Source organism: Typopeltis vanoorti, chromosome 4 (genome assembly GCF_054136105.1).
Source record: "Typopeltis vanoorti isolate ZY-2024b chromosome 4, IOZ_Tvanoo_1.0, whole genome shotgun sequence".
In the NCBI taxonomy this organism is placed as follows: Eukaryota; Metazoa; Arthropoda; class Arachnida; order Uropygi; family Thelyphonidae; genus Typopeltis; species Typopeltis vanoorti.
In genome coordinates this window covers 72,678,101-72,702,470 of record NC_143552.1, presented here as the reverse complement: position 1 = coordinate 72,702,470, position 24,370 = coordinate 72,678,101, and the positions used below count along the sequence as shown (strand labels likewise).

At 35.9% G+C, this 24,370-nt stretch overlaps 1 protein-coding gene across 4 annotated transcripts in view; it reads left to right on the top strand.

Annotated features, from left to right (window-relative positions):
- The window catches only part of LOC150107404 (inositol polyphosphate-4-phosphatase type I A), a 484,038-nt gene that overhangs the window by 82,955 nt on the left and 376,713 nt on the right, over positions 1–24,370 (top strand). For all 4 annotated transcript variants that reach the window (XM_090391868.1, XM_090391866.1, XM_090391867.1 and 1 more), the window contains exon 5: positions 16,751–16,960. In XM_090391868.1, coding sequence (XP_090247994.1) covers positions 16,751–16,960 — 210 coding nt within the window. The remainder of the gene's footprint in view (positions 1–16,750; positions 16,961–24,370) is intronic.

The window sequence follows — 24,370 nt, the reverse complement described above, 5'->3', positions numbered from 1 at the left end:
CAGATAATGCCAAATATAGAATCCCCTGCTTTTGACTTCCTCTGGCTGAAGGTTTCCTTTCCCCACTTAGTAAAATTCCTCTGTTACATTTACCAGTCTCCAAACTGTGAAAACCGCTAAGACCTCTTCACCTTCCTTTCCATGAAATTCGACCATCTACAATCCAGCTACTCAAACAGCAAAGTCATCATCCTAGGTGACTTGAATGTCCACAACATCCAACTGTTTCCCTTTCTTCAACACTACAGATCAAGCCAGACATGAAGTAGAAATTTTTGCTATAAGCAATGAACTAATGCAAATTGTGCAGCTACCTACCTGAATTCTAGATAATCCACTCCACTCTGACAATACCCTTGATCTTGTTTTAACTAGTTCTCCTTCCAGATGCACTGTAGAAATTACCTCTCCTTTTGGACAATTTAGTACAAGTTTTCAGTCTCATAGAACACTCCTTCTCTGACTGACCCCACCCAACCTCGTGTTCTCTGATACTTTAAAGGTACAAAGTGGGATGATCTCCAGAACTACTAGTCTTCTTTCCCAGTGCATGACTATTGCTTCCACTCTTCTGATCTAGACACTTGCACATAAAACATCCTCAGTGGCATGAAGTCATTCATTCCTCATTCCATCCAAAATTCCTATCCACTTTCCAAGCCCTATTCAACAGAAGATATATGAAAGCAGTTGAAGAAAAAAAAAATACTCAACTTACCCCAGGTACCTTGCATCAAGAACCCAAGCTTCATACTCAACCTATGCAGAAGCATGCAATAAATGTAAATCAGCTATCAGCAAATCCAAATCCAACTTCATACAGGCCACTAGCAGAAAACTTATCTCTTGTCCAAATGGTAGCTGTGCTTTCTGGTTGGTCCCTCACAAAAGCTATCGGATGCAACTTCTGTTCACTTCCTGCCTCTCTCCCATCCAGATGGCACCACTGTTACAGCACCTAAAGAAAAACCTGATCTCCTAACATCGCTCTTTTCCTCTAACTCTTGCATAGATAATAAAGGCAAATCACCTCCTTCCATATCAGCAACTGAGCACTATATGCCTTCTATAGCCTTTTGGCAGAAAGACATAAGAAGAATATTAGACAATCTGAAAACTAAAAAGTTGTCTATCCCAATAGCATCTCCCATATTGTACTCAAACATTGTGCTCCAGAGCTGTCATTTTTTCAATCTTCTATGCTCAGCTGGCACCTACCCCATCTCATGGAAGCTAACTAACATATCCAACCCATTCCAAAGAAGGGAGGCAAATGCCTACAGTCCAACCACTGACTAGTTGCAATCACCTCAATCCTCTCTAAAATAATTGAGAAAATTATCAATAGTCAGCTTTTTCACTACCTAGACTCTCACCAGTTAATCAGTGACCACTATTATGGATTCTGCTAGTCCAGGTCTACGACTGATATCTTAGCCTACATGTGCCATGGAAAGGTTTAGAAAAATGTAAAAGGTCGCCCTTGCCATTTCCAAGGCTTTCAATCGTGTTTGACACCAAAGCCTGCATTGCAAACTGCTTTCCAAACTGGATAACCTAGTCACCTTCAATGCTGCCAAAATGCAGTCCTACCTTTTCTATCACAAAAGGGATCTCAGCTCACCTTACCTCATCCGAGTAATACACGGATGGGGGAAGGTGAGGTAAGATCCCTTTCGCAATAGAAAAGGTAGGATCATTAGACAGGATGAACTCTCTCTTTTTGGACTGACATTTACTTTCAATCTTTCTTGGCAAAAACACATCAGATCAACGCTTCCTCATCTAAAAAACTAGGCATTCTTTTCTGCTTAAGAAGCTGTTTTACACCTAACAGCAACTAACCCTATATAAACTCAAATCTGCCCATCCTTAGAATACTGTACATACATTTAAGGAAGTTTTAGGTGCACCTAGAGCCTCCTTAAAAATTCTTGATAACGTCCAGAGAAGAGCAATTCGGCTCATAGATGATCCTTCCCTCATAGGCTCACTTCAACCTCTATCTCACATACACAATGTTTCAGCTCTGTGTCTCCTCTACAGATACTTTCATGGTCACTTCTCCGGTGAATTGGCAAACATCATTCCACTACTTTCTGTTAACTCTGTAAAAATAAGAGCAGCTACTGTCCAACATCCCTATATAGTACAACTACAAATTCATCGAGCCTACTTCTTCTCTTTCTCATTCCAATGATGTGTTTCCCAACAATTTCAGCCTGCAGTTGTTTATAAAGAATGTCAATTGGTTTCTTCTTTCTCACCCCTCATCTGCACCTCATGCACAACACTGATGTGCTATAGGTTCTTGTACCTCTTATGTGGGGTAAATAAGAAAAAAAAAGTTGCTCACACACAGCAATGACATGCTATAGGTCTTGTGACCATTCATGTATGGGTCAGATATATATATATATATATATATATATATATATAAAAGGTTAAAAGTCACTAACCTTTTGTCAATGCTCCAAGAGAAAACACCATGTTATTATATTTTTTGACACTATGAAGCTGTTTAAGCATTGTCTGGATGACACATTCTTAACTATGAACTGACAGAAAGCCTAGCTGTTGGGAGTGTCAATTTCCCCACATTTAGCGAAGCTCTTTATGGAATCATTTGAATGGACAGATCTGAATAGATACTATACAAAACCCAGAATTTAGCTTAGGTGTTATTCTACTGGCACTTTCATGGAGTCAGAAGATTCTTCGTGGGAGACCCAAACTATCTACACATATATCTATTTTATTTCCCTGAACCTGTTAATTAACAGACAAAGACTCATAACTGACTCTGGCAAACCTGTTCCATTTATTCACTACTCTTCAAGTAAAAAATCTACTCCTCACACCCTTACTAACCACACTGTTCCTGAGCTTGTAAGTATGTTGACAATATATTCATCATCTGGGCAGGCTCTGAAGAATCCCTTTCAATTTTACTGACTTTCTCAACAGCTTAAACGATAACATCCTGTTCACATTGGAAGTTGAAAGAAATAGAACATTTCCTTTTTTTTTTTTCTGTTTTTTTGGATGGTCTTATCTCAGTGGTGCACCATGGTAGACTGGCCTTTGAAGTATACTGAAAAAAAAAGTGCAACAGTGAAAGTACATACATGCTATGTCACACCTTCATCTGGCCCAGAAGCAAGATATCCTGAAAACACTAAAAAAATTGTATACACATCCACTGATGACAACAAAAAGGATCAGAAAATGATGTATCTCAGGGAAATTGAAATACTTCTAAAGAATGGTCCTAAAACCATCAGTAACATATTACAAAAGTAATTACATAATCCAACAAATGTACACAAGCAAAATAACCACAAGATGCAGTTTCCCTACCTTAAATAAACAACATCATAGGTAGGATAGTGAAAGTGCTTAAACATTACAACTTAAAAGTTTCCTTCACACCTATACAAAAATTTTCCATTTCGCTATGATCACCCAACTAGCCTCATTCTCCTCTTAAGAGACTAAGAGTATCTGCTGTTGGACAGATGGAATAATCTGGAGCGATCTGTATTGAAAGGACATGTCAAAGATGTGGAAAAACAGTGAGCACACAAATCGAGATTATCATATTGTACCACTAACATCAGGTACTTTGGCAGCTCACAAGAATGCCATATATTTAATTCACTGTTTATACATTTAAAGAAGCTGTCAGTATACTGTTGCCCAACCCAGTGTAAAAAAACCAAGGTCACACTTTTGACCAACTTTGGTCAGTGTGTACATCTGTTAATGATAATCATTATACACACAACACAACAGTGAGCCATTCATCTGATATATCAATGCTACATTCATTATCTAGTTTAGTTAATCCTATTTATGACAGTTATTATTTTAGATATCTTTCTGCTAATTGAAAGTTTATTTTTCACTTGGTTAGACTGTAATAAATTTAGTTTAATCCTTTATCCAAGTGTGAGCAAACAAAGTTTGCGCCTGAAAATATCTTCGGGACTGAATATGGTGTTGTACTACCTTACTGGGGAAAGGTAGTACAACACCAGGTAACTCGTAGCAAAGGTGGACCAAGCTAACAACACTCCTATCCCAGTATCTCCCATAATGCAAAACACATCTCCTTGCATTCTAGTAGTAAGACTTATACGTTGGTTAGACATAACTGGTAATTAGTTTACAGAATTAACAACGCATATAAAGTATATTAATTAAAGGTAACTTTAATGAATAACTTCTATATTTCGGCAATGTCACATTGCCATCTTCGGGAACATAAAGATATGGTATGTGCACTCAGGAACTAACACAAAGCAAATGAGGAAGAAAGCAAGAAACTAATATTGTTCCTAAAGTCCTAATGGTGCCCTCTTGTGGGCTAATTTGGTAGTCTTGGCAGTTGGGCTGAAGTTCTCATAATGAAAGTCTCCCAAATTTGGGGCAGTTTTATTCTTGCGGGCTAATTTGGTAGTCTTGGCAGTTGGGCTGAAGTTCTCATAATGAAAGTCTCCCAAATTTGGGGCAGTTTCATTCTTGCGGGCTAATTTGGTAGTCTTGGCAGTTGGGCTGAAGTTCTCATAATGAAAGTCTCCCAAATTTGGGGCAGTTTCATTTTTGCAGGCTAATTTGGTAGTCTTGGCAGTTGGGCTGAAGTTCTCATTATGAAACTGCCCCAAATTTGGGAGACTTTCATTATGAGAACTTCAGCCCAACTGCCAAGACTACCAAATTAGCCCGCAAGAGGGCACCATTAGGACTTTAGGAACAATATTAGTTTCTTGCTTTCTTCCTCATTTGCTTTGTGTTAGTTCCTGAGTGCACATACCATATCTTTATGTTCCCGAAGATGGCAATGTGACATTGCCGAAATATAGAAGTTATTCATTAAAGTTACCTTTAATTAATATACTTTATATGCGTTGTTAATTCCGTAAAACTAATTACCATTTACATCTCCTTGCAGATATGTATAATGTTATGCATTAAGGGATTGGCCATTACCCAGACTAGTTTCGACCTTTATTGAGGTCTCTTCAGTGGGAGCCAGGCTCAGAGGTGGAGATACCAGACAGAAGCGATAGCAAGGTCATCTTTACCTTTAGCAGTTGCTAAAAGGTGTGCTACCTTTTTTTATTAAATTACTCTGGATTTAGAGAAAGATGTTGAAAGTTTATTTTTCACTTGGTTAGACTATAATAAATTTAGTTTAATCCTTTATCAAAGTGTGAGCAAACAAAGTTTGTGCCTGAAAATATCTTCAGGACTGAATATGGTGTTGTACTATCTTACTGGGGTAAGGTAGTACAACACCGGGCAACTCGTAGCAAAGATGGACCAAGCTAACAACACTCCTATCCCAGTATCTCCCATAATGCAAAACACATCTCCTTGTGGATATGTATAATGTTATGCATTAAGGGATTGGCCACTACCCAGACTAATTTAGACCTTTATTGAGGACTCTTCAGTGGGAGCCAGGCCCAGAAGTGGAGATACCAGGCAGAAGCAATAGCAAGGTCGTCTTTACCTTTAGGAGTTGCCAAAAGATGTGCCACCTTTTTATTAAATTACTCTGGATTTAGGGAAAGATGTTGAAAGTTTATTTTTCACTTGGTTAGACTATAATAAATTTTGTTTAATCCTTTATCCAAGTGTGAGCAAACAAAGTTTCAGGACTGGGGTAAGGTAGTACAACATCGGGCAACTCGTTGCAAAGGTGGACCAAGCTAACATGTTCCACCTTTGCAACGAGTTGCCCGGTAACACCATATTCAGTCCTGAAGATATTTTCAGGCGCAAACTTTGTTTGCTCACACTTGGATAAAGGATTAAACTAAATTTATTATTATCATTCTGCTAATACAAGCTTTTTTTTTTCTTTTTTCAAATCTATAGTTTATCCTGAAGATGTATGTGATATGTTGTTGGAAACTAGTTGATTTAACAATTTCATTCTTCCTTGATGTTTCTTATTCATGGTTCATACTGGATAAGCAATGGATAACTCACACTGCGTTAATCTCAAATTAATGAACAAACTTATTGCATAAATCTAAATTTCAAATCACAAAGACTGTTCTTGGAAGTGGCTCATCCTTGAAATCTTTTTCTTTGCAACAATACACACACACACACATATATATATACTAGGGGGCTCCTCCCACCCCCGACACCTGTGGCACCCAACCCCCTGAGTTTCAGGCTGGTAAGCCGGTTCTCCTTCAATTTTGATGATTTGAGACATGTGACAACAATGTGTTTGTCTCATGAAGGCAAACACATTGTTGGACATTTCAAAACAATCAAGAGACAAAAAACTTGACATACAAACGTTTAAAATTTTGGCTTATCTTTTTATATATATAGAATAGATATATACAAGAGTAACCTGAAAAGTTTTCAGCCTCGACCATCTTGACTATCGGCAAGATTTTTTTTTTTAAGTTCGTACATCTGTCATAAGCATCCATGTGAAATTGAAAGTCATTCTATCAAGTAGTTTTATTTTATACAACTGTCTGAAGCAAAAGTGTTGTGTGTATCCCTTGAAATGGATAAAATTGAGTATCGTGTGGTTATAAAAAATTCTTTGTTAAAGAAGATTTAACGGCAAAAGAAATTCATTTGAAGTTCATAAAAGTTTATGGCCACTCTTCTCCTTCATTTTCGACAATTAAGAAATGGGCTGCCGAGTTTAAATGTGGCCATACCAATCTTAAAGATGATCCACGTGAAGGAATTTCAAAAAGTGTAACAACACCAGAAATCATCAATCAAGTGCACAATATGTTATTGGATGACTGGTGGGTCAAAGTGTGTGAAATTGCTGAGACTATAGGCATTTCAAAAGAACGTATAGGATATATTTTACATGAAGAATTGCAAATTAAAAAACCTTGCGCAATATGGGTGCCGTGCACTTGCTCACAACACAGCAAAAACACACTTGCATAAAAATCTCTGAACAATGCTTGGAGTGTTTTAACAAGAATAAAATGATTTTGTGCATTGATTTATTACTATGGATGAGACTTGGATTCACCATTACAGACCAGAAGCCAAAGTGCAGTCAAAATGGTGAACAGAAGCTGGTTGTTCAGTGCCAATGAAGACAAAGTCGGTTCCATCAACAGGAAAGGTCATGGCATTGGTGTTTGGGATGCTAAAGGCATTTTGTTTATTATCTCTTGAAATGGTAGAACAATAACCGAGGAATATTATTCCGATCTTTTAACCAGACGAGACAAAAAATTTTGTGAGAAAAGACCCAGTTTGCAGAAGAAAAAAATCATCTTTCATCCGGACAATGCGCCTGCCTACAAAGGTGTTTTGGCAATGGGAAAATTAAGGGATCTGTACTATGAATTATTGGAACATCCACCCTATTCCCCAGATCCCTCTGATTTCTATCTTTTCCCAAAACTAAAAATCTTCCTCACTGGTTAGCGTTTTTCTTCGAATCAAGAGGTGATTGCAGCTGTAGAGGGGGTATTTTGCAGATCTTACTGAAAACCACTACAGGGACAGGATAATGGCACTGGAACATCACTGGAATAAATGTATTAGTCTTCAGGGAGATTATGTTGAAAATTAAATATAATGAAATTGTAAATTCGTTTTTTCATTGTTAGGCCAAGAACTTTTCAGACCACTCTTGTATATATATATATATATATATCATAATCAAATTCCTGCCATGTACCTTCAAGGGGGTCCACAGGATATGATAGTACTACATGAAAAATTTATATAATTACTGTCTTCCTATCTCAAATTTTCCTCCAAATCAGTCTGTTACTTGTCAAGACTCCAACATTATCAGATCTTATATTTCTATCGTCTAAGGCAGCACTTCCCAAACTGTGGACCGCGGCCCCCTTGGGGGCCATAGGTTTTGTTGAAGGGGGCCGTGAAATAATGAAAACAAATTTAAAATGTTTTAAGACTAAGTAGATTTTTTTTTATTTTAAAAGAAATCTATTTCATCATCATCATACGTATCAAGGATTTAGGCCTAGTATGGCCTGTTCCGGCCTTAGAAGTCATCGTTGAATCGTTTAAGAGGACGTCCTGGTTTTCTTTTTCCTAATGGCTTGTACTTTAAGGTTTGTTTTGGTAATCTTTCTGTTTTCATTCTTTGAACGTGTTCCATCCATCTATGTTTATATTTTTTAATTTTTTCAATTACTGGTTCTTGGTTTAATTCTTTCATAATATCTTCGTTTCTTTTGTGATCAAATAGGGTATACTTTGCAGTTTTTCTCATAAACTTCATTTCTGCTGTTGTTAATCTTTGTTTGTCTTTTTGTTTTATTGTCCAGATTTCGCTTCCATACATTAAGACCGGTAGGGCTAATGTATTGTATACTTTTAGCCTGGTTTGTTTTTGAACTAGGTTTGGTTTAAATATAGAGTTAATTACTCCTGTTATTTTTAAATATTTTGCAATTTTTATGTTTATATCTTTTTCATTTTCATAAGTGATCATACATCCTAGGTAGTTAAATGAATTCACCTGTTCTAAGATCTTGTTATCTAATACTATTTTAGTTCTTGCTGGATCTTGTCCTTTAAAGGCCATAGTTTTTGATTTTTCCATTGATATTATCATACCCTAATCTTTGGATATTTCATTTAGATTTAAAATAGCTTTCTGTAAGTTATCTTCAGAATTTGTAATTATTATTTGGTCGTCTGCAAAGAGGAGAGTGTTTAAGTTAACTGTAGGTGAAAGTTTAATTCCTTGATGTAAATTTTTACTCCATTTTATTATTAGTTCATTTAAGTAGATATTAAAAAGAGTTGCTGAGAGGGGACAACCCTGTTGGACCCCTTGGTTTATCTCTCTTGTATATGATAGCTCATGATTTAATCTTATTTGTATTTGATTATTTTCATATATACTTGTGACAGCTTTTAGGATATTATTTGGTATTTGTCTTTCTTTTAATATGTTAAATAATATGTTTCTTTTAACTTTGTCAAATGCTTTTTCAAAGTCAATAAATGCAATATGTGTTTCTAAATTATATTCTCTTCTTTTCTCTATTATTAATTTTAGGCAAAAGGCTGGGTCTATACATGATCGTCCTTTTCTAAATCCATTTTGTACCTCTAGAATAAAGTTTTCAGAATATTTCGTTAGTTTGTTATTTAAGATTCTGCTGTATATTTTGTAACATGAATTTAGTATACTGATACCTCTATAGTTTTTAGGGTCATCTCTATTACCTTTTTTAAAGATAGGAATCACAATTGCTTTTTTCCATTCTATTGGGGGGATACCAGTTGAGTAAATTTTATTTAAAAATAATAAGAGTCTTCCTTTGAATCTTGTTCCTGCGTATTTATATAGTTCTGAACCTAGCTTATCTTCTCCAGGTGATTTTCCGTTTCTTGTTTCTTTCAGGCTGATTTCTGAAGAAGAATTAGAAATCAGCCTGAAATTCTTCTAATTTCAATTCAGTGTTTAATTTTTTGTTTTCTTTGGTATCTGCATTTAGGTGTTTCAAAATCTTATATGCATTGGGTCTTATTTTATATAAATCATGTTCTAAATTAGAAACAAATTTATTCCATGATTCTCTGTCTTTTTCTGACTTCTCTTTTAGCTATGGCTCTTATTCTTTTATATTCTATTTCATCTTCTAATCTTTTACTGCTTAACCATTTGTGATAGGCTTCTTTTTTCTTTTTGATTGTATCATCCCAGGTCTTCAGTTTTTTTCTTTTTTTGAATTTTTTGGTCTTTCCTAAGCTTTCATTTGCTGCTACATTTAGTATCGTTTTTATATTAAGCCATTCTATTTCTTCATTTTGTTTTATTTTATCTAGATACTGGTTAATTCTTTGTTCATATAGCCATTGTACATTTGTGTAATTCAATAGTCTAGTTTTATAAACAAATGTTTCAATTTTTCTTTCTGTTCTTGTTACTTGTAGCCATTTAGGTGGTAATCTTAATTTTATTTTAACAAGGAAGTGGTCACTGCTTATTTCATATCCTCTGTGAACTCTAACATCTAGTGAAAATTTTGATGTCTTTTCATGTAATATGAAGTAATCTAATATTGATTTCCATCCTCTTGCTGCCCAAGTATATTTATGTATGTCTTTATGTTTATAGAAGGAATTCATTATTTTTAAGTTATTATAAACTAGAAAGAAATGAATTTAACTTTTATTATTTATTATTTCTTTTTTGTTATTTTTTATATTTTAATGGAAAAATTCACACATTGCTGTTGGTTCACAAACTTTGCTTCCTGCGTATTTCGGTGCTTAATGAATATTAGTAAATATTGCTTATTCATATGTTTCAATTCAAAGCAGTGGTTAATTGTATTTACTTCGAATGCTCTCCAGGGAAGCTCCAAATCTTCCTGTCCCTTCCATCACGCATTCGTAATCAGGGACTGTTGATATTGATTTTTATATACATATCAAAACTCGTTTTATATTATCACTGTCATCCGAGCTAGTTTTCTGTTACCAATAAAAGTTTCGCATATACTTCACACATGAAAAAACGCTTAAACAAGTTCATGTGGGGAGATAGTAACTCGCTTGCAGTGGTAAACAACATGCCCTCCTTAACAGCCACTATACTGCAGAGGCAATAAAAACAAGTACTTTTATTATGCCAGTGAATAAGGTGCTTAATGAATATTAGTAAATATTGCTTATTCATATGTTTCAATTCAAAGCAGTGGTTAATTGTATTTACTTCGAATGCTCTCCAGGGAAGCTCCAAATCTTCCTGTCCCTTTCATCACGCATTCGTAATCAGGGACTGTTGATATTGATTTTTATATACATATCAAAACTCGTTTTATATTATCACTGTCATCCGAGCTAGTTTTCTGTTACCAATAAAAGTTTCGCATATACTTCACACATGAAAAAACGCTTAAACAAGTTCATGTGGGGAGATAGTAACTCGCTTGCAGTGGTAAACAACATGCCCTCCTTAACAGCCACTATACTGCAGAGGCAATAAAAACAAGTACTTTTATTATGCCAGTGAATAAGGTATGAGGAGTCTGTAATATATTTCTCAAAATAATGCAATTAGAGACAACTGGGATAAAAACACACTAATTAATGAATCACATGTCCCCTCATACAGAACCTATGCTGTATAGACTGAAACAAAACCATATGTTGCATGGACAAACACAGTATCTAACTAAAAACTATTGTTATTAATTAGATGTGTGTGAGTTCGATTTCCCAAGGCAGCAATAAAATTCAACCGAACGTGTTAAAATTCGTAAAAGTGTTAAAACTAAGTAATATATATATATATATATATATATATATATAATGAATGTTATGGCAGTTTCACATATGGAATTCGGTTGAAGAGAGTTAGCATTTCAACTCAATTGCCAGCTATGCTTTTATCTTTTGGTTGTGCGATCTTTTGTTAATACTGCACCAATCATATGCATGATTTAATAAACTGCCTTTCGCGTTAGGCTTAAATTACCTTAAAGGGAGAAAAGTCACAAAAGAGAAAAATGTTCCTGGTCCGGGGATTCCCTTATTCAGGTAATATTCACTAATTTCATGTTATCAGTTTGTGGTGTGCCAGTATCGGTAAGTGATATTATTTGATCTATTCTACGTTAAAAAATTTAACCCTGAGATGGATAAGTGGCTGATAAAAAATTTAAAAAACTTCCCGCGAACAATCAGAAGAAGCAGAAACAGACTCAAAAAAAAAAGGACAGTATTTCATATTTTACCAGAACAGCCCGCATTGTCTTCAGAACCAAACGGTAAAAGGCAAAAAATGTAATATATGCATTTGATTTTTGCAATATTCGCTGTGTATGTTTTGTATTGAATATAAATACAATAAATATAATAATATATCTCTCTATTACGATTTTTTTTCGATGGGGGCCGTGAAATATTTTAATTTTTGCAAAGAGGGGGGCCCCTGACATCCAGAAGTTTGGGAAGCACTAGTCTAAGGCACTTTGTACCGTATCAATCCACCTATATCTTGGTCTTCCTCTGGGTCATTTTCCTGCCAACCTGGCAGAGAAATGGCTGACCATACCACCTGAGATTAGCTCAACTAATGCATTCCTGGGATGCTGACAATGTCAAGTTCTTTCCTAATATCCTTGTTTTTAATATGATATTGCCATTGATGCCATCTGTTCATGCCTATAATCTCTCTCAGGACTCTCATATCTGCAGTCTCTAGTCTTTGGCCAAGTGTTTTACTTCTGCCACAGCTCTCAGATCCATAAGTTAAAACAGGTTTGAACACTGTCTTGTATACAGCTAATTTAGTGTTCCGACTAATTTCTCTCTTATTCCATATGAATTTATTCAATTGACTTCCCACCATACCAGCTTTGTTGATTCTGTTGTCTATTTCTATATTTAATTTACCATCTTCAGTAAAAATCGTGCCTTAGTAGCTGAAATGTTTTACTTGTTCCACAGGTTCTCCATTCACAACAAAGTTCACATTTTCAACGACTCTGCCTATTTTCATTGTCTTTGTCTTTTTATTGCTGACGTTCATACCATATCTACTACAACAGTTATTCAATTTAGCCAGGGAATCTTGCAGCCTTGTAGCTGATTTATTTAGAAGTATAACATTGTCCGCATAAAGCAAACAGCTGATATTAACATCTCCAATTTTGATATCATGTTTAATACCACTTTCCTTCATAATGTGATCCATATATATAATGAATAACAGAGGGGGTAATATACATCCTTGTCTCACACCAGATTTAACATTAAACCTTCTTCCTGCACTCGCTTCAATTCCAACTGCTGATGTGACTGAAACAAAAAAAGACAAAAACTGGTATGATATTTCTGAGCAATAAATACAAAATGTTATATTCAGGAAATGACAATCAAGGAAAAGAAGTAGTAGCCATAGTATTCAACACAAAATACAAGGCTGATCTTCTTGAATGGTAGGCAGTCTCAAGTAGAGTGATGTGGGCTAATATCAGAATGGGGAATTGGACAATGAGACTTATTTGTGCCTATGGTCCAACAGAAGGTTCTGTTAAGGTAGTAGTGGGGGAATTTTTTGAGACGTTAGAATAAGCAACTGACACAATGAAAAAGGAAAAGTTGGTCCTTGTTCGGGATCTAAATAGTAGAGTAGGAAATGATTGTGAGACATACAAAAATATTTTGGGAAAATTTGGAGAAAAGAGCAAAGCTAATAATAATGGCAAATATCTGTTGGATTTCTGCTCAGGACATGGACTGGTTATTACTAACACCATGTTCCAACATAAAAATGTGCGCAAATTCACATGGAGAGAAGAAGCAAGGAATAAGAAAAGTCTCATTGACTATGTTATTGTTGATAGTGATGTTTTCTTCCTGGTGCAGGACAGCAGAGTGTACAGAGAATTTGAAATTGGAAGTGACCACTATTTATTCTTGAGCTGGATAAAATTGAAGTTCATATTGAAAAGAATAACATGTAAGAAAGTTTTAAAGCGAATAAAAGTTGAGCAGCTCTCAGATGTGAACTGTAGACTAAAATACACAAAGATTATTGAAGAAAAAATGAAAGAGTTTGAGAACAATAACCAAACCTTGGAGATTCAGTGGCAAGCCTTGAAGAAAGCCGTGATTGATTCAGCCAGAGAGGCATGTGGTGAGGTAGTCTGCAAGGATAGAAAAATCAGAACTCCATGGTAGGCACAGAAAGTTAAAGAGGCAGTGAAGGAAAAGAAGAAAGCATATTGAAAGTTAATGGCAAATAAGTCAGCTTTTGCTCTTAGAGAATGCAGAGACAAATGTAAGAAAGCGAAACACTGTAAAACTTTGGGAGGACTTTGGCAAGAACATAGAAAATAAATATCAAGAAGGTGGTAAGATATTCTGGAGGTTCTTGAAGAAGCTTAGAAATGGAGGAAAGAGCTGTAAAAGGAGTTAGAGATGATAAAGGTGACATTTAAATGGGAGAAAAAGATATCCTTGAAGTATGGAGTAATTACTTCGAAAAATTGCTAAATGAAACAAGCAGTGATAGCACAGTGGTAAAAAACACTCAACAGGCATACAGTCAGGAATACATATCCATACATTTTCAACAATCCTACCTATTTTCATTGTCTTTGTCTTTTTAATGCTGACCTTCATACCATATCTACTACAACAGTTATTCAATTTAGTCAGGGAATCTTGCAAACTTGTAGCGGATTTATTTAGAAGTATAACATCTTCCGCATAAAGCAAAGAGCTGACATTAACTCCAATTCTGATATCATGTTTAATACCACTTTCCTTCATAATGTGATCCATATAGATAATGAATACCAGAGGGGATAATGTACATCCTTGTCTCACACCAGATTTAACATTGAACCATCTTCCTGTACTTCCTTCAATTCTAACTGCTGAATTACAACTCAAATGAAGACTAAGTATTGCTTGATATAATGCCCCATCGACACCATATAACTGTAGCGTATTTGAATAGCTTCTCTCTTGGCACCTTGTCATATGCCTTTTCCTGATCTACAAAACTTAAATACAGATCTTTGTTATATTCCCATGATTTCTCAACTATTTGTCGTAAAGTGAATATCTGATCATGACAGCCTCTATTTGGCCTGAATCCAGCTTGTTCTTCACCAAGCTTTTCTTCCAAAATTCTTCTCAACTGTTTCTCAAGTATAATGGCATAGATCTTGCCAGGAACACTCAGTAGGGAAATACCTCTATAATTCTCACATTCAGTTTTATTTCCCTTTTTTTGTATATGGGTACTATGAGAGAGCGCTACTCCAATTATCGGGAATTTGCCCCTCTGTCCAGGCCTTCTGAACCATGCAGTGCAGCCGCTGTAAGACTTTTATACCACCATACTTCAGCATTTCTGATCGAATATCATCTATGCCTGCTTCCTTTCCACATTTTAAGCCTTTGATGGCTTTTTCTACTTCAAGTATATGTATTTCTGACTGTATGCCTGGTCAGTGTTTTTTACAACTGTGCTGTCATCACTGCTTGTTTCATTTAGCAATTTTTCGAAGTAATTACTCTATACTTCAAGGATATCTTTTTCTCCTGTTTTGATGTCACCTTTATCATCTCTAATTTCTTTTACAGCACTCTTTCCTCCATTTCTGAGCTTCTTCAACAACCTCCAGAATATCTTGCCACCCTCTTGATATTTATTTTCTATGTTCTTACCAAAGACCTCCCATGACTTTTGTTTAGCTAGTTTTTCACAGTGTTTAGCTTTCTTGCATTTGTCTCTGTATTCTTTAAGAGCACAAGCCGACTTATTTGCCATGAACCTTTGATATGCTTTCTTCTTTTCTTTCACTGCCTCTTTAACTTCCTGCATCCACCATGGAGTTCGGATTTTTCTATCCTTACAGACAACCTCACCACATGACTCTCTGACTGAATCAATCAAGGTTTTCTTCAAGACTTGCTACTGAATTTCCAAGGTTTAGTTCTTCCTGTTTTCAACTCTTTCATTTTTTCTTCAATAACCTTTGTGTATTTTAGTCTACAGTTCACATCTGAGAGCTGCTCAACTTTTATTCTCTTTAAAACTTTTTTACATGTTTAAGTTAAGGGATATTGCATCCCATTTTGTTTCTTAGCCGAATAAGAAACTCAAAGAGTTTCATGCCAAATATAGAAACTATATAAAGTTCTGCGATTCCAAGCATATGCAAATACCTGTATAGTGCAGCACCTGACCCATTTGGTAGTACAAGCTGAGGCAACTCATAGGAAGGTTGGAGCAAGTTCCGATCACTATTCTTGGTATTTACCCATAATGTGAACTTAGCTCCTAGGAGCTGTATTACTGTTCTACATTATGAGAGAAGGTAGCACCCAGACCGGTTTCAACCTTTATTGAGGCTTGCATTATCAGTTTGCACTACCAAATGGGTCCGGTGCTGCACTATCCAGGTATTTGCTTACGCTTGGACTCACAGAACTTTATATAGTTTCTATATTCGGCATGAAACTCTTTGAGTTTCTTATTCTGCTAAGAAACAATATGGGATTTAGCCGACAAAATACAATTTTGTCGGCTAAATCCCAAATTGCCAGCCCATCCTCGTTCGTTCAGTATCTAGGTAGATACCCAACAGGGTGCACCGCGAGAAGGTGTGGATTGGACATTAGGTCAGAAGCGCTGGTTGGTTCTCCGCATTCCTTTAAAGGCTATGTGACGGTCCCCTCTCAGTTATACATCTTTGACCCTTAGGCACCCTGTATATATGTGCGCATACATTATATATATATATTTACATATTAATCTTAAATAAATTTTGGTGCACTGTCTTAACATCCCTTTAGCCTGGTTCTAAAAAATTGCCAGAAGAGTGCATCAGTACATATTCAGCATTAAGTACGACTTTCTCTATTGCTTAGGTTATTGCAAGTTTGACTTTGTTGACTGCATGATGTGTGTACTACATGCGCATTTGTATGCATGTGTGTTTTTGTTTTTTATATATTTATGTAATACTAACTGGAGCTGGTATTATGTTGGTATTTAAATATTTCATTGAATAATTAAATAGAGTATTATGTTCCTACTTTGATTTTTTTTTTTCTCTAGAAAATTTCAACACGAATGTTACTAACAATTGTAAAATTTGAATATGGGAACAAAGAAAAAATGGAATGCAAGCATTAAAATTATTTAAAATGTTTCTTAAATATTTGCTGCAAATTTTATTATGAGAAGAGCTTTAAGCATTTAAATAATTGTATCTTATAGCATTTCTTGGAGATGAGCAAGTACAGCAGTTTGCTGCTTTTACAGAAGCAGAACGTGATACTTGGATTCAGTCTTTGCACATGGCCAGTTATGAATATATGCGCTGTCAACTATCATCTTTGAAAGATAAACTCAAAAAAAAAAAAGCTGACACTGATTGGGTAGCCTGTCAAGCTGCTACATCAAAGAAATTACGAAGCTTTACTCCAGGTAAAGAAAGACCTCAGTTTAATTATTAAACATATTTTTTTTTACCTCTTATATTGTCTTTATACAAATCTGGAACATTTATTATTATTATTTCGGGCAAACTCCAAGGAGTCGACAGACTCATCAAGGGAGTTCCTAAAATCATGTCAAGTACAACTATTCGACATTCACACAGTATCTAGCGTACCTCACCTTGAACTCATTCACCATCATAGCACCCCACAACAGACTCTGGCAGCTTATTTCACTCATTCACCACTCTCCAAGTAAAAAAAACTAGCTCTAACACCCCTGCTAACCACATTCTTGCCCAGCTTCCATGTATGGCCCCTAGTCCTCCCACCACCAGTCCTATTCTCAAAAATATCTTCTGGATTAATCCTATCGAAACCTTCAGTAATTTGAATGTCTCAATCATATCACCCCTTTTCTGCTTATCAACCAATTTTTGCAACCCACAAATCTTCAACCTGTTCTCATAAGGTTCATTCCACAGACCTGCTGTCATCTTGGTCACTCTTTTCTGGATCCTCTCAATCTCCTCCCCATCAAGAAGAAACCCTGGCACCCATATCTGGGCACAGTAATCTAGATGGGGTCTTATCGAGGCTCAATACAGAGGAACAATAACTTGTTTGTCTCTGCTTGTTAAAGTATTTTTCAGAAGCCAAGTGATTTGATGAGCTGATTTAGCCACTTTTGCGATGTGTCCCCTAAACTTCAACTCCCTATCCACCAACACTCCCAAATCCCTGGCCTCATCAATCTCCCAGAGTTCGGTTCCACCAATGTGATGTACTGCTGCTAATCTTTTCACCCCAAAATGCATAACCTTACACTTTGCCACATTAAATTGACATCCATTTTCCAAAGCCCAGTCCTCCAAATTATCTTGCAAAATTTTGACATCCTGTGCACTCACAATTGCTCTACCCAACTTTGCATCATCAGCAAACAAGTGAACCCTTCCTCTCATATCCTTTCCTATATCGTTAATGAACAAATTGAATAGTAGTGGTCCAAGAACAGAACCCTGCGGCACACCACTAGTCACAAGCCATCTTTTGGACTCAACTCCTGAATAAACCACTCTCTGGTATCTCTCCATCAACCACCCTCCTATCCATCTCACCAACCCTATATCCATCCCCATCTGCTCCAGTTTACTGATTAGAATTCCATGTGGTATCCTGTCAAAGGTCCAGTAGAATCACTGTAAACCCATTACCCTTATCTAGTTCAGCCGTCACTTTGTTATAAAACGTGAGCAAGTTACTGAGGTATGATCTACCCTTCACAAAACCATGTTGTCCCCCACACAGTATCCCATTTTCATCTATCCAATCCTGCATTCTTCTCTTGATTAATTTCTCAAAGAGCTTGACAACGATTCTTGATATGCTAATCGGTTGGTAATTTACAACAGCAGTCTTGGGACCTCCTCCTTTATGCAGTGGAACTATTTTCCCCTCTTTCCATCCCCTTGGGACTAACCCAGACCCGAGACTCAAATTAAACAAAATGGTCAAAGGTACTGACAATTCTTTATCCACTTCACGTACGACACGAGCTATTATACCATCCAATCCCACAGATGTATTGACATTGAGGTTTTGCAATAGACTACTCACCTCATTCACCGCATTCATTGCAGAAATGAATGAACCACAATTGGTTCATTCATTTCTGCAATGCTACCACCTGGATGATATATATTCTTGCAAAATGCTCGCTCAGTAATTCAACTATATCAACTGATTCGGTTACCTCCCTACCATCGGCATTCTTTAAAATCCTGCCATATACATTTTTTCTTATACTTGCAACATATCAAAAAAACTGTTTGGGATTCTCTTTAGCCTGCATGGCCAATGTTCTTTCATAATCCTTTTTTGCTTTTCTTACCACACTCGTTACCCTTCTGGCCGGTCCTTTATACCGTTCATGTGCCTGCCGGTCACCTTTCTCCTTAAATTTCTTCCATAGTTGTTTCTTTTTTTGCAACTCAACCTTAATGGTGTTATTCATCCATTTAACCCCTATTTGATTTATTATTTGGACTCTAGGTATACAGTCAGCCATTGCTTCATGCAAACACTTCTTAACTGCCTCCCATGCACTATCACATTTTAGCCCTTGCAGTTGTACATTCCATGGCACTGAACCAATCAAACTCCTAAGCTTGTCATACTTACCAGCCCGATAATTCCACATGTCCCCTGTCTTAATTGTAAAATCCACACCTTTATCCACCTTAAAGTCAAGACCCTATGGTCACTCTCATTAATTGATGGCTACGCGGTCATATTTGTTACAGCCAAATTCTCAGATGCAATTACTAGGTCAAGCACTCTCTGACCCCTAGTATTTTCCATTACATGGTGTCGCATATAGTTATCCCTTAATAACCGCATAAAATCCAATTCCTTCCTCTCACGTGTCCTCTCCTCCTTCCAATCAATGTTGCCATAGTTTTTTTGTTTCACTTAATACAAGATAGTTTCCCCTCCCACCTCTCATTCTCAAGCTCTTTTTGATTTTCTTTCTTTTCTTAGCAAGTATTTTAGAATTATTATCTTTGAAATAGAAGAAAAATAAGGAGAGACTTTTGCTTTCCCTGATACCCTCATTACAAGATATTTGTAAGGCATCCTTACATTTTGGTTCATTATAACTAATGCATTCTATGCTACTTTGTACTACCATTCTGCTTGCAAAATAGATATCTTTAAAACTTTAATTAACAGGATGAAGCAGATTTCATTATCAGGATGAACACAAATGCACTGAAAGAATGGGCTTTCATTGCCAAAATGAGCACACTAACTGGAACAGTGGGCTCTTTAATAAAATAGACATGATAAAACACATACTTGCTTAACTCCTGAAAATATAACAAAAAGATCCCACTGATATATATGCGATATTTTTTTCTCTCTGTTCTCCTCTACTCAGCATTAAAGTCATAAAGTTGACTGCTGTCTTCTAAAATATGCAATAAGAACAGTCTATTCATTGTATAGGATTTATGGAGACAAAAATACGTGTTACAGCAATTCCTTTACTTATAATTAATCAAATAATACTGAACATTTCGCCCTCTATATCAAGGTAATCATCAGGAAAACACACATATGAACAAGACAAGCTACATGACACTATGCAAAAGTAAGCCAAATCTAACTGTTTTGTTAATCGTTTATTCTAGCCTGACCTCTGGTGAAAAAAAAAAAAAAAAAAAAAAATATATATATATATATATATATATATATATAAAAATAATAATATTATTATTATTACATGACACCTCCATAGAGTCCACATACCCATGAAAGGAGAGCACCTACTCTGCAGCTTTCTCTCTCCATCACTCAAACCACCAACTACAACTAACTGCAACTTCACCAACTCCATCTACTGTCCGCCACCACTAATATTTCCACAGACAATCACAAACATCCATGCCCACAGTGGGATTCGAACCTGTGGCCTGTTGGCTGGAGAGTGGATACGCTAGCCACTCAGCCAACCAGACTGGCAGTAACAGTAATAAAATAAAAATAAATAAATAGAAAACATAAAAAAAACTAATAAATCTTTTTTTTTTAATATGCATACATATAATAACATACCGATGATTAAAAAAAAAACACACAGTGTAACATCTCTCAATCCTATTGTCTTAAGGTTTTCTTGTGTTAGGATTCTCTCATCATGTTCTGGATGATATTATGGGTTGCAGATGGGTCTTCCAGATTCTTGGAATTACTAGTCCATCGTTCTTGTTGAAATTAGGATGATGAATCAGCATCTCGCATGCTTCCTTGAATTTTCTTTCAAATCAGATTTGATGTGGTGTAGGGACTTGGTGCCTTTCCAGTTAATTCTGTGAACTGTTTGGAGTGTATGGTCTGATAGGCCTGTTTTACTATAGTGAAGGAATTTAATGTAGTGTATGCGCGTTCGTCTTTTGTTGTTGTTGGAATTGTGCACCTTGTTTCTTCTATGTAGGGTAAGTTGCAGGTGCATTGGATTTTGTAAACCCCAGGATGGGCAAAGTCAGGAAGGGCTCTTTGGATGTGCTGAGTTTACTTATTAATTTTGCAGGTTTGAAAGTTGCCTTAATGTTGTATCTGTGTGGTATTCTATTTTTTTCTGATATTTCTCTAATGTATGGTGTGGCTATGGCATTTTTGTAATCTTTTTTACTTTCATGGCTTTATTGTAGAGGCTCTTGTGAACTGTCTTTATGTTTGTAGCCATTTTTTTTATAAAGGTTTGGCTAATGATTTCATATTTCTTCTTTATCACCTGCTCGTTTGAGCAAATTGTTTAGACTTTATGTTTGAGAGTGCTGATGGTGCCTAGCTTTTGTGTTGGATGGTATGTATATGTATAGGTTTCAATAAACTGTCAAGGAAAGACATGTCATAAGTGTGCTTAGAAAAGGAAGAGAGTTAATATTTTCAATCTCAATGAATTCAATATGTTTGTGTAGTTTGTTTAGGTGACTTAGGAATGTATTTAATTTTGGCAGCCATGAAGCCAGATGGCAAAAATATCGTCAGCATATCTGAGTTGAATTTTGAGCTTTAGACTTGCTGAATCTAGAGCTCCTTGTTCAAGGTATTCTATATAAAAGTTAGCTATAGGAGTGAAAGTCGTGAGCCCAAAGCTATACCTTGTTTTTGCAGGTAGAAATTATTTTGTCTCTTGAAATACCCTGAATGAAGTATGTGGGCAAAGAGGGCAGTGATATCTGGTGGAAATTTGTTCTGTATGAGAAGAATCATGTTATTAATAAGGACATTCATGAAAAGGGCAGTTACATCACAGCTGACTAGTAAATCTTCATTGTTGAGTGTAAGATTTTTAATTTCATTTATGAAGTGTTGTGAATTTTTTATGTAGGAGGAGGAATGACCCACCAATTCCATGACTCTTGCTGCTGTTTTCTTGGCTAATTGATAATTGGGGCTGTCGATTCCTTCCACTAATGGTCCTAGTGGTGTGTTTATTTTGTGTATTTTTGGCAGGCCATAAATTCTGGGAGTGCAGGCATAATGCGGTAACAGCTTCCTCCAGCCAAGTGATGACTGACTTGATTAATTCTGTTTGTTTTCTTTTTGATCCAGTTTGTCAGATTGTAGTAAATCAATTGGGAAGTGTTGTAGTTGGATACAAGTTGGCTTATTTTTTCAAGGGAAGATGTCCGATCAAGAATGACTGATGCATTGTCTTTGTCCACCTTAGTGATAAATGTTTTTGTTATTTCTTAGAGGTTTAAGGACTAATTTTTCTGCTTTTGTTACATTGCAACTTAGTTGTTTATTATAATTTAGTATATTGACTGTTTCTACCTGTATTTTATCGGCTATATTGTGGGGAAGGAATTTTAGACCTTTTTCAGTGTGGTAAATGAAGTCTAGTTTGTTAACTGACCTTGGTAGGATAGCATGGTTTAAACCTTATTTCAAGAGTGACAGTTCTCCTTCATTAAGATTGGGACTCGATATATTGATAACGGTTCACAGACAATTCATCGCTGGGAAAATTCATCTCGGAAAAAATTTACTCAAAATGTTATTCGCTGGCAAACTGAAATGATATTACATTGATACTGATATATCAAAAGTAAATGTAGTGCTAGATAAATTTCACAAAATATAGTTTTTTATGTATTTCATGTATTTTATTTTATGTAGGCAAATATCAAATGGGGAACTGGACAATGAGACTTATTTGTGCCTATGGCCCCACAGAAGGTTCTATTAAGGTAGAAGTGGAGGAATTTTTTGAGGCTTTAGAAAAAGCAACTGACACAATGAAAAAAGAAAAGTTGGTCCTTGTTGGAGATCTAAATAGCAGAGTAGGAAATGATTGTGAGACATACAAAAATATTTTGGGAAAATTTGGAGAAAAGAGCAAAGCTAATAATAATGGCAAATATCTGTTGGATTTCTGCTCAGGACATGGACTGGTTATTACTAACACCATGTTCCAACATAAAAATGTGCACAAATTCACATGAGAAGAGGCTAGGAATAAGAAAAGTCTCATTGACTATGTTATTGTTGATGGTGATGTTTTCTCTCTGGTGCAGAACACCAGAGTGTACAGAGGATTTGAAATTGGAAGTGATCACTATTTAGTCTTGAGCAGGATAAAATTGAATTTCATATTGAAAAGAATAACATGTAAGAAAGTTTTAAAGCGAATAAAAGTTGAGCAGCTCTCAGATGTGAACTGTAGACTAAAATACACAAAGATTATTGAAAAGAAAATGAAAGAGTTTGAGAACAGGAATCAAACCTTGGAGATTCAGTGGCAAGCTTTGAAGAAAACCCTGATTGATTCAGCCAGAGAGGCATATGGCGAGGTTGTCTGTAAGGATAGAAAAATCAGAACTCCATGGTAGACACTGCGTAAAACTTGCCAAAAAAAAAGTCATGGGAGGACTTTGGCAAGAATATAGAAAATAAATATCAAGAAGGTAGCAAAATATTCTGGAGGTTGTTGAAGAAGCTTAGGAATGGAGAAAAGAGTGCTGTAAAAGGAGTTAGAGATGATAAAGGTGACATTAAAACGGGAGAAAAAGATATCCTTGAAGTATGGAGTAATTACTTCGAAAAATTGCTAAATGAAACAAGCAGTGATAGCACAGTGGTAAAAAACACTCAACAGGCCTGCAGTCAGGAATACATATCCATACTTGAAGTAGAAAAAACCATCCAAGGCTTGAAATGTGGAAAGGCAGCAGGAGTAGATGATATTCGACCAGAAATGCTGAAGTATAGTGGTGTAAAAGTCTTACAGTGGCTGCACTGCATAGTTCAGAAAGCCTAGACAGAGGGACGAATTCCTGATGATTGGAGTAGAGCTCTCATAGTATCCATATATAAAAAGGGAAATAAAACTGAATGTGAGAATTACACAGAATATTTCCCTACTGAGTGTTCCTGGCAAGATCTATGCAAGTATACTTGAGAAACAATTGAGAAGAATTGTGGAAGAAAAGCTGGGTGAAGAACAAGCTGGATTCAGGCCAAATAGAGGCTGTCAGGATCAGATCTTCACTTTACGACAAATAGTCGAGAAAGCGTTTGAATATAACAAAGATCTGTATTTAAGTTTTGTTGATTTGGAAATTGCATATGACAAAGTGCCAAGAGAGAAGCTATTCAATAAGCTACAGTTATATGGTGTCAATGGTGCATTATATCAAGCAATACTTAGTTTGTATTTGAGTTGTAAGTCAGCAATTAGAATTGAAGGAAGTACAAGAAGATGGTTTAATGTTAAATCTGGTGTGAGACAAGGATGTACATTATCCCCTCTGTTATTCATTATCTATATGGATCACATTATGTAGGAAAGTGGCATTAAACATTATATCAAAATTGAAGATGT